This window comes from Salmo salar, chromosome ssa26, assembly GCF_905237065.1.
Source record: "Salmo salar chromosome ssa26, Ssal_v3.1, whole genome shotgun sequence".
Lineage (NCBI taxonomy): Eukaryota > Metazoa > Chordata > Actinopteri > Salmoniformes > Salmonidae > Salmo > Salmo salar.
In genome coordinates, this window is record NC_059467.1 from 24,805,502 (window position 1) to 24,820,791 (window position 15,290).

General features: G+C 42.4%; 1 protein-coding gene across 1 annotated transcript; it reads right to left on the reverse strand.

Moving 5' to 3' along the window:
* Positions 1-11,048, reverse strand: slc39a13 (solute carrier family 39 member 13). The gene is given in 10 exon segments (NM_001173795.1): positions 1-1,045; positions 1,200-1,299; positions 1,681-1,813; positions 2,045-2,095; positions 2,953-3,042; positions 3,284-3,406; positions 6,372-6,505; positions 8,526-8,639; positions 9,569-9,913; positions 11,018-11,048. Coding segments are annotated over 9 exon segments (1,143 nt in total). The 5' UTR covers positions 9,891-9,913; positions 11,018-11,048; the 3' UTR covers positions 1-969.
* Positions 11,049-15,290: the final 4,242 nt, after the last annotated feature.

The following is a 15,290-nucleotide window of genomic DNA, read 5'->3' on the forward strand; positions in this document are numbered from 1 at the left end:
TATTTTGCATAATATTTTATTACATTTCTAAATCATATTTTCCTTAACAATTAATCTCTCATAATTAAAGAGTTCCAAAATAATCTGTCTGAGTGTCTCTCTTATCATCAAAATTAGCATTCTATACAATTGAAAAATACACCATCTTTTTGCTTGAATATACATCAATGTAACAGATTAACCCTACACAAAAAACAAATGGTGTGTGTGTGATGGAAATCGTAACAGAATTTGACAAAAACATTGCACCATGTTACTTTCTGAAATACTTCAATAAATACTAGGCAGTATAAGCAGATACAGAAACCAATAAGATACAATAAATATAAAATTGCCTGAAGGAGACAAATAAAAAGCAACACATGAGCATACAATTTGAAGAATGTAAGGAAATGTGTATGCATTTTAGTATGGTAAAGCCATGTGAGATTAAGTTTATACAGTATGCATGAGCTGCTCATATGTGTCTGATAAGACCTGTTTGAGTATGTGCATACGTGCAATAAAACAGAATGAGACTGAGTGTCTGCCCATTATGGTCTGACGCTCTCAGATAGTCCAGTTACTTCCATGAAAGCTTCATTAAGCTTTCTTAAGCTCTCTTGCCATTTCAAAACGTCTGTCTCTGGGTTTGGCACATTAGTGTCCACACAGACAGTAGTCAGAGATCAGCAAACAAGGTGGACACAGTTGGTCTAGAGTCCTGATAGAAGAAAAAAAAAAGCAGGTATCATGATTCAAGGTGCCGTTCTGATTGCCGGATCACTTCCATGTTGATGGCCATGCTGATGATAGGATGTTTTGGCACTAGGTGGAGTATTAAAAATAGTTCCATATAAAAAAAAAAAAGGGTGATTGAGTGCAATCTGAGGACTTAACTTTATAGAAAGGGGGATTGTTTCCCAGTCCAGTGAATGTTGCTGTGATGTTTTCAATTATATTTTGGTAAAGCAGGCCTGTCTTTTGAGCTCAATCCACTACGGCAGACAAGACAGCCATGACGGCAATGCCACAGCACAGGAGCAGGATCTGTAACAGGGAGTGTCTGGAAAAACAGAATATTGTTTTTTTTTTTGTTTCAGTGTCTACCCATTCATTTTCATATTAGCGTAACACTTTTTCCCCCCTCTGCATATTTAGTCTCTTAGTGGGTATTTGCATGGTGGTCAGTGGCTGTCCAGACTGACCAGTGTACATACCCGAGGCTGGTCTCCTCCAGAAGGTCAGGCACCACGTTGACCAGGGCTATGTACAGGAAGCCTCCCGAGGAGAATGGTAAGATCCACGCTGTTGCATTTTCTACACAGGATAAAGTGGAATGAATGAGACATTTGGTTTGGCTTAATAATTAAAAAAAGATGTCATGCTGCTTGGAGGCCAAAGCACTGAAGGCTATATGGTTCCTTGATAGCCTATACCAAGGGTGTGGACAGTTCGACACTGGCAGGAGCTCACCGGAGCAGAGAACCAGCACTTAATGGTCTACTGCTTTAGCTCCTGCACTTCTTATAGAAAATGAAATCAAAAGTATTGTGGATCTCTTGCACCTAGATATAAAACAGTACCGGCACCCAAAATAAGTACCGTTCCTTATTTCAGTCCAAGTCAAGCACCTGGTGTGGAGCTGTAGTTTCAGTGCTCTGCTGCTGTTTTGTATATGGAGGATGCTAGGTGGCTCACCTGTCCCTCTGGGAGACTGGGCACACAGGGCGAAACAGGCCCCCAGCACCCCTCCCAGGGCTGTGGATAGCTGCATGCGGGCGGCACTCCAGCGGTCAAACCCTGCACGCAGCAGGATGGCAAAGTCGCCCACCTAGAGATGAGCAAACATCATGTAAGCAATGTGTCACAGATTCACATATAAGCATTGCGTCACAGAGCCCATTTATGTAAGCAAAAAAAGACGGGGATATCAACTAGAACTGAATCAATTCATGACTCAAAAAACAGTCATAATTAGCTTTCAATGGCATGAAGTATGTTACAAAAAAAATATTTAAAATAAATAGGTCACATTCCATAAAAATAGTGAGTTTGAACTTACCTCATGGGGGATTTCATGGAGCAGGATGGCAAAGGTGGTGAGACACCCAACCTGTCAGGAAATACATAGAACATGTCTCTGATCTGCAAAATATATACTGTACAAGACGTGTTTCCGATCCTATACTACGCAACTCCTCTCCTGTACTACATTACAGTGTGTGTACATGACAATGTTTGTTTCATGCATCCAACTGAGCTTCTACTTTGATAAACACCATCATGCCTGCATATAGAAATATGAGTGCAGATGGAAACCAAAATAAGTGGGATGCCCATGTGTGTGAGCGATGTAGAGACATCTAGCTAGTTTACTTCCTCTCTGGCAAACTCTCCCTTTGGCTCATGCTGTTAGCCTTATGCCTCTCCAGCTGGACTTTCTCCCCACAACCGAGGGTAACGTAATCATTATTCTACATCGTAAAATAGCAAGGTAGAATTCCATGTCCTGACTCAATGTTCTGTACTGTAATAATAACAATACTGTACTTAGAATTAAAATCATAGAATTGTGTTGTTGAAACTAGTCTCTTATGCAGGGGTGCAGTATCATGCCCATAGTGGACTGAGCTGAGAATAGTGAATGTTTTGGCTAAGTGAGAGCTGATACAGTTATCTACAAGTCTGCCAAGGGGTTTGGGTCCTCTGCCAATCATGGTCACGAGATGGGCATGAGCCTCTCAAATGCCAAAACAACCACCTTCCATAACATACTGTATGTAGTCTGTACTAAGTCGGCTCTATGTTGAAGTATTGTATGCATTGTTTATGACCAAGCTGCATTTTGTTGAAATGTTTGCATTGAAATTAGTAACTGCTATTAGGTTTCATTCACATGTATTAAAAATCCACACATGGTAACTATTTAATATAGAGCACCTGGACAGACTGTTCTGCAGACTAACTCACCTTCCTGCTGACCAGGAAGCTCCCTGCCACAGCCAGGCCATGGGTGAAGTTGTCAATGCAGTTGGCCAGCAGGTTCAGGTACCCACTCGTCTGCCAGATAGAGACACAGAACCAAGTCTGTACAGGTTAACATTCAAAGGATCCCACAGCTGACTCACACTGAAGTCATATACTTAAAGGTAAAGGGGGTTACTTAGTACAGAGGATTTCATTTTGGTGGCTCTTAAGCAATGGAGACTTCCAGATTCTTCTCCCTTCTGTCATTTACATATGGCTTGTTAAAATGAACAATATCCCATCAGACAAACTTTACCCACTTGATCCAACTTACCTTTATTTTCTTTGGCACTTGCTGCAAGCTGCTTTTTGTCTTGGAGGACGAGCTCCAAGTATCAGAATGGTGCCCATTGATGTGGGACAACGCCTCACTACTGGAGTCTGAGCTATGGGAGGTCTGAGGAGAAGGGGTGACAAAAAAACAAAACAAAAAACAGGTATTAGCCCAATCAGCAGGAAATTCCATAGTATTCAAAGGTGTACATAGTACAGTACACATATAAATTCCATTGAATCAACCTACAGTAGTGTGTTTCTTTTATGTCACCTATAGCTTCTCTCCTCCAACCACTGACTAAAATTCCTGTCACAGTCATCACATCTTCCACTGAATTTGCGTGCTTTGAACAAAAAACAAACTCATTCTACCTCAGGCCATTCTCCTTTCCAGAGCAGGGCTGACTTCCCTGTTCCTTCCTCGTTTAGAGCCATTTACAGTACAGCGGCATTTAATAGTCAAATTAAATGAGGGAAATAGCCTGCTGTATTCTAAATGTGGCTGGGAAATGTTCTCCATTTTTGTAACCGAACCACAAGGAAGAAGTCAAACTGTACATATCATCTCAAATATCAATCTGTCCCCTAATGTGTGAGTGGGCTGGTTAATTATCGGAGGGGGAGAGTTTAACACCAGGTGAGATCGTGATTCATGACCCATGTCTCTGAATAGTAGCGGCACCTTGATACCGACATCGAAACATGCTTGATAAGACTCCATTTGTGGAATGAGCCCTGATTTAGCCAGAGTCTCACTATCCACCCCTGAACACTCTCCTCTGGCCTCTCTGAAGTAGATGTAGCAGCTGCTTCCTCCCCATCTCTATAAATAGCTACAATGAATGAGCCCAGACATGGATGCCAATCTTCCTCCTCCTGAGCAAAAGAGAAGGAAGAGGAAAGTGGTGCACATACACCTTTTGCGAGATGTATGGGGCACAAGGATAAGAAACAGAAATACCTGAAATTAAATGAAGAACTCTTGTATAACAACATTTTAGCATATGGGACCACAAATGCAGTATGATTAAAAATGCTGGTTTTCATCAGCAACTTAGAGTTGACTAAGTCAGTGAAATAAAATTGATAAAAAGGAGGCCTACAGACATTAAGGCCTTCAAAAATACTGTAGATGTGTACCTCTGTTTTACATACTCCACAAGAAGCTCTCCCATATCTACAGAGCAGAGAACATCTCAACTCATCTAAATCCACACTGTCAGACAGGGAAAATGCACCACCCAAAACCACTCCATACCAAAACATCAAAAGAATCCTGAAGCTAATACTCTGCACTAATACCCACTCCAAATCCCATATGAAAAAGGGTCTCACTGGTATTAGAGAAATGGAGGGGAGAGAGAATACAGCTTTGATCCCAAGCGTGTCTAGCAGATAGACACTTAAGGGCTACGGCACAATGGGTCCCTGCATCAGTAACCACGTTTCCATCCAGATTAAAGTTATACCTTGTACAAAAAAAGAAATCACGAGAGCTGGGATGGAAACAGGAAGTGTCGGTACAATTTCATTATTGCTTGTTCAACAAAGTGGGATCGTTGTTTGTCGGTAAAATGAATTATGCAACAAATTGCGGTGGAAACAATTTCTTGCGCAATTGTTGATAGAATTACCATCATGTTGAGGTAAATTTGAAGTCACGCAATGCTATGTTGTATGGTCCTCCTACTACAACTTGAAAAAACTTGGCCAGTTTATTAGGCTTCAGATGAAAGAAGTTATGATGAACTTCACAGGATGGTGCACAGTCATGAGCTTAATGCTCCTTTCCAATAAATATTGAGGATCTTATTTTGTATGATAGTGAGATTATCTGTGCTTAGCTGCCAATTGATTGGGAGTCCCATAGGGCGGCGCACAATTGGCCCAGCGTCCTACGGGTTTGGCCGGGGTAGGCCGTCACTGTAAATAAGAATTTGTTCTTAACTGACATTCCTAGTTAAAGGTTAAATATATATAGTTTTAAATAAATTAACAAATAAAAAGTATCTTGCTCTTATCCATCTCATCAGATAACCTAACCTGTCCACTTCACTTCATCAGCAAGCTCTTGTCTAGAGAGAATGTGCCAAAACTAGATTGGGCATATTTGCCATTTAATCGCAACAGTTTGTGTGAAAAACTTTTTTTTTTTGTCATTTTAGCAGACGCTCTTATCCAGAGCGACTTACAGTAGTGAATTCATACATTTCATGCATTTTTTTGTACTGGCCCCCCATGGGAATCGAACCCACAACCCTGGTGTTGCACACACCATGCTGGCGTTGCAAACACCATGCTCTACCAACTGAGCCACAGGGAAAACCAATGGAAACACATTGAATTTGTGTTTTTTTAGTCGGTACTTGACCAACTTTAGCACCAAAGTGGTTTCTATGTACACTGCATCACAGCGTTTTATCTACAACACACCCATTTGATAGAAACAAATCTCTGGTGGGAAAATAAACTATTTTAAATGCATATTTTATAATATTCACATGAACATCTGTCACAAATTGGATGGAAACCTAGCTTATGACATTTGTTTGACTCAGACTTATTTTCCATTTGGACTCCCAACTCCACTTATAAAAAGTTAAACAAGACCATTCTGGGAGATTCCCATAAAGCCAGAATGTGTCATTACAGCACTGTTTATTCATTACCTTAAGAAGCCTTAAATTCAGATTGTTGAAGTTAAAATGCTAATGATTCATCACTGAAGAGTAGAATAAAAACTGATTGATAATGTTGTGGCTGAAGAAAGCACAATCAAGATGATCTAATCTGGGACTTGTTTAAGTTTAGATCCACTAGCCACCCCACCGCATGGAAGAGCAGTGCCACTGTGGTACCAGTGAAGGGATTAAAGAGCATTGGTGCACTGGACACACCTAAACAAATATATGAGGGTTCCAGCATATGGGATGAGGTGTGTAATTACATGCCTGACATTCACCTTCTTTGGAAAGACATGCCCACTATCTTTACATAATTCTGGGCTATTAAAGAGTTGACTTGACTCTGTTGCGCTTCATTTCATGTAGACAACATGGATAAAACAACAGCATTGAACTACTCACAGGGACATGCTGGCTGCTACCAATGGAGTCCTCCTGGCTGTTCTCATCTGGGAACATATTCTCCAGGAGAAGGAAGGACAGCATGCCCATGATAACCCACAGGCCCTGGGTCCTGTAGTGGAGCTGGCTCTCGTCTGAATACAGGGAGGATGGAAGAGACAGAAAATGGAGCCTCTCTCACACTGTAACAGGGATGACAAACTAATTGGAAAACTTTCTCTAGGATTGCATGGTGACCCCTTTCCACATGGATCAGTGGAATGCAGGCATGGATTAGGGTTGCTCATCACCACTGAGGACATCACAAGTCGGCAAAGCATTTTAAAGTGTATTTCTACATGACAACCAGAGGACCTCAGGTTAGGGAAACTTAATCCTGGGCCACATCCACTTGCTGAACGTTGTAGATAGAAATGCCATGAATAGAGCTGACATGATTTCTTACTATACATCAGTGTTTCTCAACTCCAGTACCCCCAACAGTACACATTTTTGTTGTAGCCCCAGACAAGCACACCACATTCATATCATCGAGGGGTTGATGATTAGTTAACAAGTTAAATCAGGTGTAGTTTTCCAGGGTTACAATAAAACAAATATTGTTGGGGTACTGGAGTTTGGAAACACTTCTCTACATGACAGAGAGGCATGTCTGTTTACATATCATTACACAGGTGCACCTTGTGCTGGGACAATAAAAGGCCACTAAAATCATCAGTTTGTCATAACAATGCCACAGTTTAAGTTCAGGGAGCGTGCAATTGACATGCTGACAGCAGGAAAGTCCACCAGAGCTGTTGCCAGAGAATTTCATAATTTCACTACCATAAGCCAACACTCCCAACATCATTTTAGAGAATTTGGCAGTATGTCCAAATGATCTCAACTGCAGAATATGTGGAAGCACGGCAGCCCAGGACCTCCACATCCGGCTTCTTCATCTGCGAGATCGTCTGAGACCAGCCACCGGATGAAACTGTGGTTTTGCACAACTGTAGAATTTCTGCACAATCCATCTCAGGGAAGCTCATCTGCATGCGTGTTGTCCTCACAAAAGGTCTTGACCCGAGTGAAGTTTGCCGTCGTAACCGACTTCAATGGGCAAATGCTCACCTTCAGTGCCCCTGGTGGCGGTGGGGTTATGGTATGGGCAGGCATAAGCTACGAACAACTAACCCAATTGCATTTTATCGATGGCAATTTAAATGCACAGAGATACCGTGATGAGATCCTGAGGCCCATTATCATGCCATTCATCAGGTGCCATCACCTCATGTTTCAGCATGAAAAGGCACAGCCCCATGTTGCAAAGACCTGTACACAATCCCTGGAAGCTGAAAATGTCCCAATTCTTCCATGGCCTGCATACCCACCAGACATGTCACCCTTTGAGCATGTTTGGGATGCTCTGGATCAATGTTTACGACAGCATGTTCCAGTTCCCGCCAATATCCAGCAACTTCGCACAGCCATTGAAGAGGAGTAGGACTACATTCCATAGGCCACAATCAACAGCCTGATCAACTCTATGCGAAGGAGATGTGTCGCGCTGCATGAGGTAAATGTTGTTCACACTAGATACTAACTGGTTTTCTGACTCATTCCCTTAACATTTTTTTTAAAGTAGCTGTGACCAATAACTGCATATCTGTATTCCTAGTCATGTGAAATCTATAGATTATTATAAAAAAAAATTTTTAATGAACTGTAACTCAGTAAAATCTTTGAAAGTGTTGCATCTATATTTTTGTTTAGTGTATATGGTTGCACTAAAACTGCTTTGAAGAGTCATTGTAAAATGCTATATTTGACAACCTTTAAAACTGACGAGAATATCTGCACTTCCAATGTTCACTTATTCAAAAAATAAATGTGGTACCCTGGGAATGTTAGCTGTCATTCCCTGTCTGGCGCTGTCAGCTTGAAAAGTGTCGAAATCAACTGTTTTCGCAAACAGCCTATCTTCACAATATTGCTGACATGTCAGAAAAGTGATATGCAAGCCTATGGACACACGAGAATTCCACTGGTCTGTGTGAAGGGTCAGAAGAGGTATAATGGTGGGGAGAAATAAGCACAGGCAATTTAAAATGTCTCCAGGAGGGATAAGGATAGAAAGAACAGGAGGGTGCCTGAGAGAGAAGGTTGACCCACCTGGGCTGCAGGAGTGGGAATGTGCCCAAGCCTCCGGGAGCAGGTGGAGGAACACGTCACCCAAGAGACCACCAATGGCAAAGCTCAGAAGCTGCTTTAGCTTCCGACAGCCAGCTGGAGACACACGGAGAGTAACAAGAAAGAGATAGTTTAGGTAGGCTGTATCATCTGAACGAACAGTCTCAGAGAATGCAATTGCCATTGCTATGATATTACAAGATGGCATTAGTTATTTGACTTCTCTCTCATTACCAATACTAATAAGCACAAAGGACCAGGACAGGCAAAAGCCAGTGCCCTTCAGTGTTGTGTTTTCTGAGATGTGTTGAAATGCAATACAGAGGTCTGGTTTCTCTTCTTTGAGAGTTTAGAATACAGCATGGCAATGAGGACACACCCAATTCAGCACCATTTACATTGACACCTTTATCCATTTAGGCTTATTTCAGTGATACCTTTAGAATTACTTTCTCTGGTAACAAAAAAATAATAATACTGATTTAAAACAAACTTGTCCTAAAACAAACACAGCAGGATTTGGATGAGCCAAAAGCATAATCCAACAGTGCAAATGAGACATTTGACCCCAATTTAACAGTTTGTAACACTATATGCACATAAATAGTACCGGTATCTCACATGGTTAAATACTCAAGGCAACAAGAAAGAAACTACTTGAAGGCGGTGTTTAAAAGGGTGTGGTCAGGCAGAGTTCAAAACCACATGGTTCATCTCATTAGCAGCAGTTTCCTCACCAGAGAAAAATAGAGGGGCTATTGCTCTACATTTAAATGGCTCTTTAGGAAAAAAAAAATGGTACAGAACTATTTTAAATATATTTTATGATAAATTTATGCCCAGCTGAGGCATTTGCCTCTTCTGCCTAATCGTAAGTCACCCTGAGGTAGCCTACAGTGACTGTCTAATTACGGGTGTGTGGTGATCGAGGCCTATCCAGTGTGGCTCATTTTCAGAAGAGAGAGAAGGCCTACATTAGTCTGGCTAACAGCAAGGCTTACGTATCAGTTTAGGTCACAACTTACCCGCTGTCTTGAGGGCCTCTCCTGCCTCAATAGGAATAACAAGCAGGGGGAAGATTCCAGTGAGGCCTACAGCAACAGACCCAAGCAGAGAGCAGAGCCAGACATCGGCACGTTCACTTGCAAAGAAGTCGGCTATGGCCTGGAAGCCTAGGAGCTCATCTGGAAGCCCTGGGCCTGATCCAGCAGCTGTGGCTGTGGCATGAGCCATGGCTGCCTGGGACATCTTACCACTGGACTCCACTCTGGAGGAGACGACCAGCAGGGCGACACCAGTGAACAGTGCGGCCAACGCCCAGCTGGGCCTACCACCTCCTGATTTCATCCGTCCCTCGTTCCAGAGAGCACCTACAACCAACAAGGACAATGTTGCATGGAAAGGAGAGGTCATCATAGAATGTAGATAAGAATGCATGTTGTCTTAACTCAACATAGATGCTTTCTCAAACAAACTGTATGCACATTCACTGCCAAGCAGTTTGTATATTCATTTTTGGCTAAGGTTGTGATAGTGTGTGACCAGTAATGGGTGACGATAGATAAAAATGGACAGGACAAAATAAATCCCTTGGTAGGGTAGTCATTCCACCAAAACAGATGGAGAAAGTGCTCCATGAGGAACTGCTTAGGTCTGCTAATGTGTAAGAAAACGTGTTTAAGGGGCCCTATTCCACAGCATCTTGACTTGAACTAAACCAAATATCTATGGTTGACGTTTAATTCAGAAAAATATTATTATATTAACTTTATATGGCAGTGTGTGATAATGCTCGCGAGCCCCTTGGCCTGCGATACCCTGTCTACACGCCAGCGTCGCATTTTGAATGTGTCCATCAGAGCGCTGTTCACCGTCGACGAAAATCACACATTTAAGGGAGAAAGACAATCCTAAAAAGTTGGAAGCTGTCGTGAAGACTTCGCAAACATGGCTTGCAGTAACAAGTTAAATGCATGTATACTTCAACGATAGAAATAGGATGCTGATATCTTGTTGTATGATGCCAGACAGCTCGCGCAGTAAAAGTTACGACATAGCACAAGCGAATGTTGCACACGTTCCGGAAAGGCCCAAACATTAACATTTTGATGAATTGGAACAATTTGTAGGCCAGCTAACGTTAGTTACAACGTACTCACTGTAGCAACAGCTGAATCTGCTACGTTAGACAGGCAACGCATGCATTTAGCTAATTAGGTGAATTTTGTTTTTACTTAGGCTACTGTTTTTTGGCAATCAGTTATATCTAATTCGCCCTGCTACTTGGAAAGTTCTGGTCGTGACGCACAAATGGCTGTCTATAAACAAACTCAGCTAGCACGCTTAACTAGCCAAGCCTAGCATTTCAAGCCTTAAAAGTTGAAGTCAGCTAGTTTGGATTGCTAAAATCACGTCATATTAGAAGAAAAACTACATAAGTAATGTGACATTTAAAAAACGATAATATATTTTACCCTGTTGTGATTCCTGAAGTTCTTGCACCAGTGTGTCCCTGCCATCCAGCTCCGTGAGGCAGGCTAGCGCTGCTGTTCCACTCTCCAGCTGATGCAGCAGATAACTTGTTAGCTACAGCCAACATTCCTGCCACGGCTTCCACTTTTCCAGAGCAGCCACGTCACCGGAAGTGTATTTTTATTCCTAACAGCATGGATTGGATTTGGATGCGAGGGAGGGATGAAATGTAGTTTAGGTTTCTGGGGTCTGTTCATCACGGAAACCGTTTAAACGGGACGGACCTACGCAATAGAAACTGACGTTTGCAACAGACGAAACGTTACTTTTTTGTAATTGAGCAAGGCAAGTCAGGGGAAGAACGACAGATTCTTACCTTGTCAGCTCGGGGATTTGATCCAGCAACCTTTCAGTTACTGGAACAACGCGCTAACCACTAGACTACCTGCCACCCCACGCTGTAATGATCACACCCCAGATTTGGCATTTGCCTGCAATGTAATGCTTCTGTTTCATGTGAATGTTTGTGGAAAGAGTACTTAAATGAAAGTTCACTATAGTAGAAGTACAATTAATGACTTTGAAAAATACTCAAAAAAGTACAAGTACAGTAACGAGAGTATATTTGTAATTAGTTACTTTACACCTCTGCTTTAAGTAGTAGCCTATATGGTCATCTCAAAATATTTTATTTTTTTATTTAACTAGGCAAGTCAGTTAAGAACAAATTATGATTTATAATGACAGCCTACCCCGGGCCAAACTCAGACGATGTTGGGCGCCGCCATATGGGACTCCCAATCATGGCCGGATGTGATACAGCCTGGATTCAACCAGGGTGTCTGTAGTGACACCTCAAGCACTGAGATGCAGTGCCTTCGACCGCTACAGTACTCTTTTATTCTATTATTTGGTGGGGGTAGATAATTCCACCAGGGCAATGAAACAATGTTGATAAAGAAATCATAGCGAATATGATTATAAATCCATATTGTGCTTTCAAAATAGGAGAGCATATTTAAATGCAGCCTAAATGGAACAGAAACGGTGCCTTCAGGGCATCAAGGCATCAAAAAATGTTCAAGGCTTGTCTTGTTGTATTCACTGGAAGGTGATGAATGGTGAAAGAAATATTGGGAACCCAGGCATTATGATTCATGATGCAGTTAACGCCATGATCAATGGAATACAAATTCACTCCCGACGAATTTGTCAGGCGGCCTACACTGTATCATCATGCCTTTCTAGTTCGACCACCAGATGGTGCATTTGACAGATACAGTACAGAAAGTTCTAGATATTCTAAGGTATGGCACTCAGTAATCTCGTCCACCAGCCGGCACTCTCCCTTGAGCCTGGGGATGAGGTTGGATTCCCATAAATACTCTGTTGATACAGACGATTTCCTCTATAATGATAACTCTTCCTTAAGATTATTTGTGAGATCCATACTGATTGACACACCAATGAAGTGCGTGCGTGCATGTGTGGGCACAGGTTTCGGTGTGATTTGGCGCCTCTGTTCTTTGACCATTAGGTGCTGCTGTAAACCTGACTCTGGTCACTCCAGAGAAGGCCATCAAACTAGCTGCCAATGGCTTCTTTAGACAGCACCTGTCCAAGGATGGGTGAGTAGTGCTCAGAGGCCTCTTTCAAATACCTGCCTGAGTGTGTGTTCAGAATAAAACATTGTATCAAGAAAAAGTATGACATTAATCACTGTTTCTACTCTTTTATTCTATTATTTTTTATGATGCAGACATGTTTTTAGGGGGTAGATCAGCTTTGATATTGCAGATAGATTGTGGCTTCTATCAATGTAATTGACTGCATCATTTCCAATTCCCCATATTTTTGTGGTAAATATACTGTATATTAAAAAATCTTGCTTATCTTAATTTATTTCCACAAAATTACAAATAATATGAGTAATAATTTTGGCAGTTCATACAAAGGATTGTTAACTATAACCAGGATTGGCATTACAAAAATATCATTTTTGGCAAGTATTTATTATTTTGACAAACAATTATTGTGATTCATCCTGTATTGTCCCTAACATCATTGCAACAGACATGGGAGACACACACACACACACACACACACACACACATATACAATTGTAGCTGTTTGGGAAGGCATGCAAAATTGAGCAAGAATGGGGAGATATGATTCACCAATATCAAGTCCTAGCTGATGGCGCTCAGATACACCCCCCTTCCCTGAAACACACAAACACTGGTCCCCCGTTGTGAACATTTTCCCAAGCATCTCTGTGCAGTCAGACCTTTTCATTATTTTGTGCCACACGGGCCACAATAATTTGTCCTGATTGCTCTGATTGTCCAAGTATGACCCCCTCCCCATGGGTTACTGCAGCTAGTGTTGCCAGCACTGCCACTACCTGGGTGGGAGCACTCCACCGTAATCCCCACCGACTAGGTACAAGGTCATCAAGGTTCTCATTAGCAGCTTTGAGAAATTCCTTGTATATTATGCTCAGCCATCCGGGGGCTTTGGCTTTATTGGACCAACCCTGCTAGGCAGGCTCAGACACTTGAGGGGGCAGTGCTGCTTTAGTGGGTCACTGACCACCTTTATTTTTCTGTCTTGGCTGCATATAGGCTACTTGCAGTACGCTTATAAAACAGATAAGGATTTCTCCTTACTGTGTGGGTCGCGCAGGTGGGTGTCTAGGGTACAGGGTTGGGGACCGCTTCATCATGATCAGACAATATTTATAATTTATTTTAAAATGTATATCCCATATCTGCACAAAATTGATAACTCTCTCTGTCATAACTCCTGCTTGCAGACACACATGGGCTCTGGCATTTGCAACCATTTCCCTTTTTTACTCACTTAACTCGACTTTTCCAAACACAAACATACACACCCCACCTTCCACCACAATACACCCGCACATACCCATATACTGTGCCTTCTATGTCCTCTGTTCGCTGCTTTTATCCCTACCATCTTGCAACACAATGGACACACGAGGGCCTTGAGAACACATGCAGATTGTTTGTGAGAGGTTAAGATAACAGAAAACATGAATAATGTCCGCACTATGAGTCATCCCTGGCTGACTTGAGCAATGCATATAGAAAGAGGAACTTATGGTTGGTGGGACAAGGGCCCATGAAGCAGAGTTTATGGAAAACATAGTGTGTGCGTATGCGTGCACACGCGTGTGTGTGTGCTTGTCAATGGGCCATGTGATTTAACTTTGTCTTCTATCCAAGCCTTGTCTGATGGTTGGATCTTGTAAAGCTGAGTGCATTGGGGAAAATGAGGAATCGGGAATAAGAAGTGAGAAATCTGGATGTCCCCTTGCACGCCTGTCAGGGGCGGCTCCATGTCATTGTGAAAGAGATGACGGCCAACGAAACTGCTGGTGTCAGTCAGGCAGGAAACCAGGGTCAGGGTCCTCTCTGCAGCCTGTCTATCCAGGCCATGCCCTCAAAACCATAATTTTCCTGACAGTTGCTCGCTTTTTTTGAGAATGTTTTTTGGGGATCTGATATTCTGATTATCCTCCAACACATATGCATACAACCAGTTCTTTATTATCTGGGTAGACAGTAGACAAAACAAATAACTACGACTTACATTTGAATAACCCACACCCATAGCAGTGTGTGTCCACTCCGTTCAATTATTGTCACACCCTGATCTGTTTCACCTGTCCTTGTGATTGTCTCCACCCCCTCCAGGTGTCGCCCATCTTCCCCATTATCCCCTGTATATTTATACCTGTGTTCTCTGTTTGTCCGTTGCCTGTTTGTCAAGTCAACCAGCGGTTTTGTTTGCATCGCCTGCTTTTCCCAGTCGATCTTTTTCTCGCCCTCCTGGTTTTGACCCTTGCCTGTCCTGACTCTGAGCCCGCTTGCCTTACCACTCTGCCTGAGCCTGCCTGCCGACCTGTACCTTTGCCCCACCTCTGGATTGTTTGACCTCTGCCTGCCTGATGTTCGGTACCGTTGCCCCACCTCTGGTTTACTGACCCCTGCCTGCCTTGACCTGTCTATTGCCTGCCCCTGTTGGATTATTAAACCATTGTTAATTCGATGTGTCTGCATCTGGGTCTTACCTTGATTCGTGATAATTATAAACAACTCTCTGATATACATCCAAATCAATAAGGGCCCGTGGTGTTCAGGTCATCATATGGTAATCTAATGGAGTCTATGGCATACTACTGAATTGCACCTGCAGTATAAGGCCTGGAAGGAGCAAGTGGCTCCACAGAGGGAGCAGAAATCAGATCAC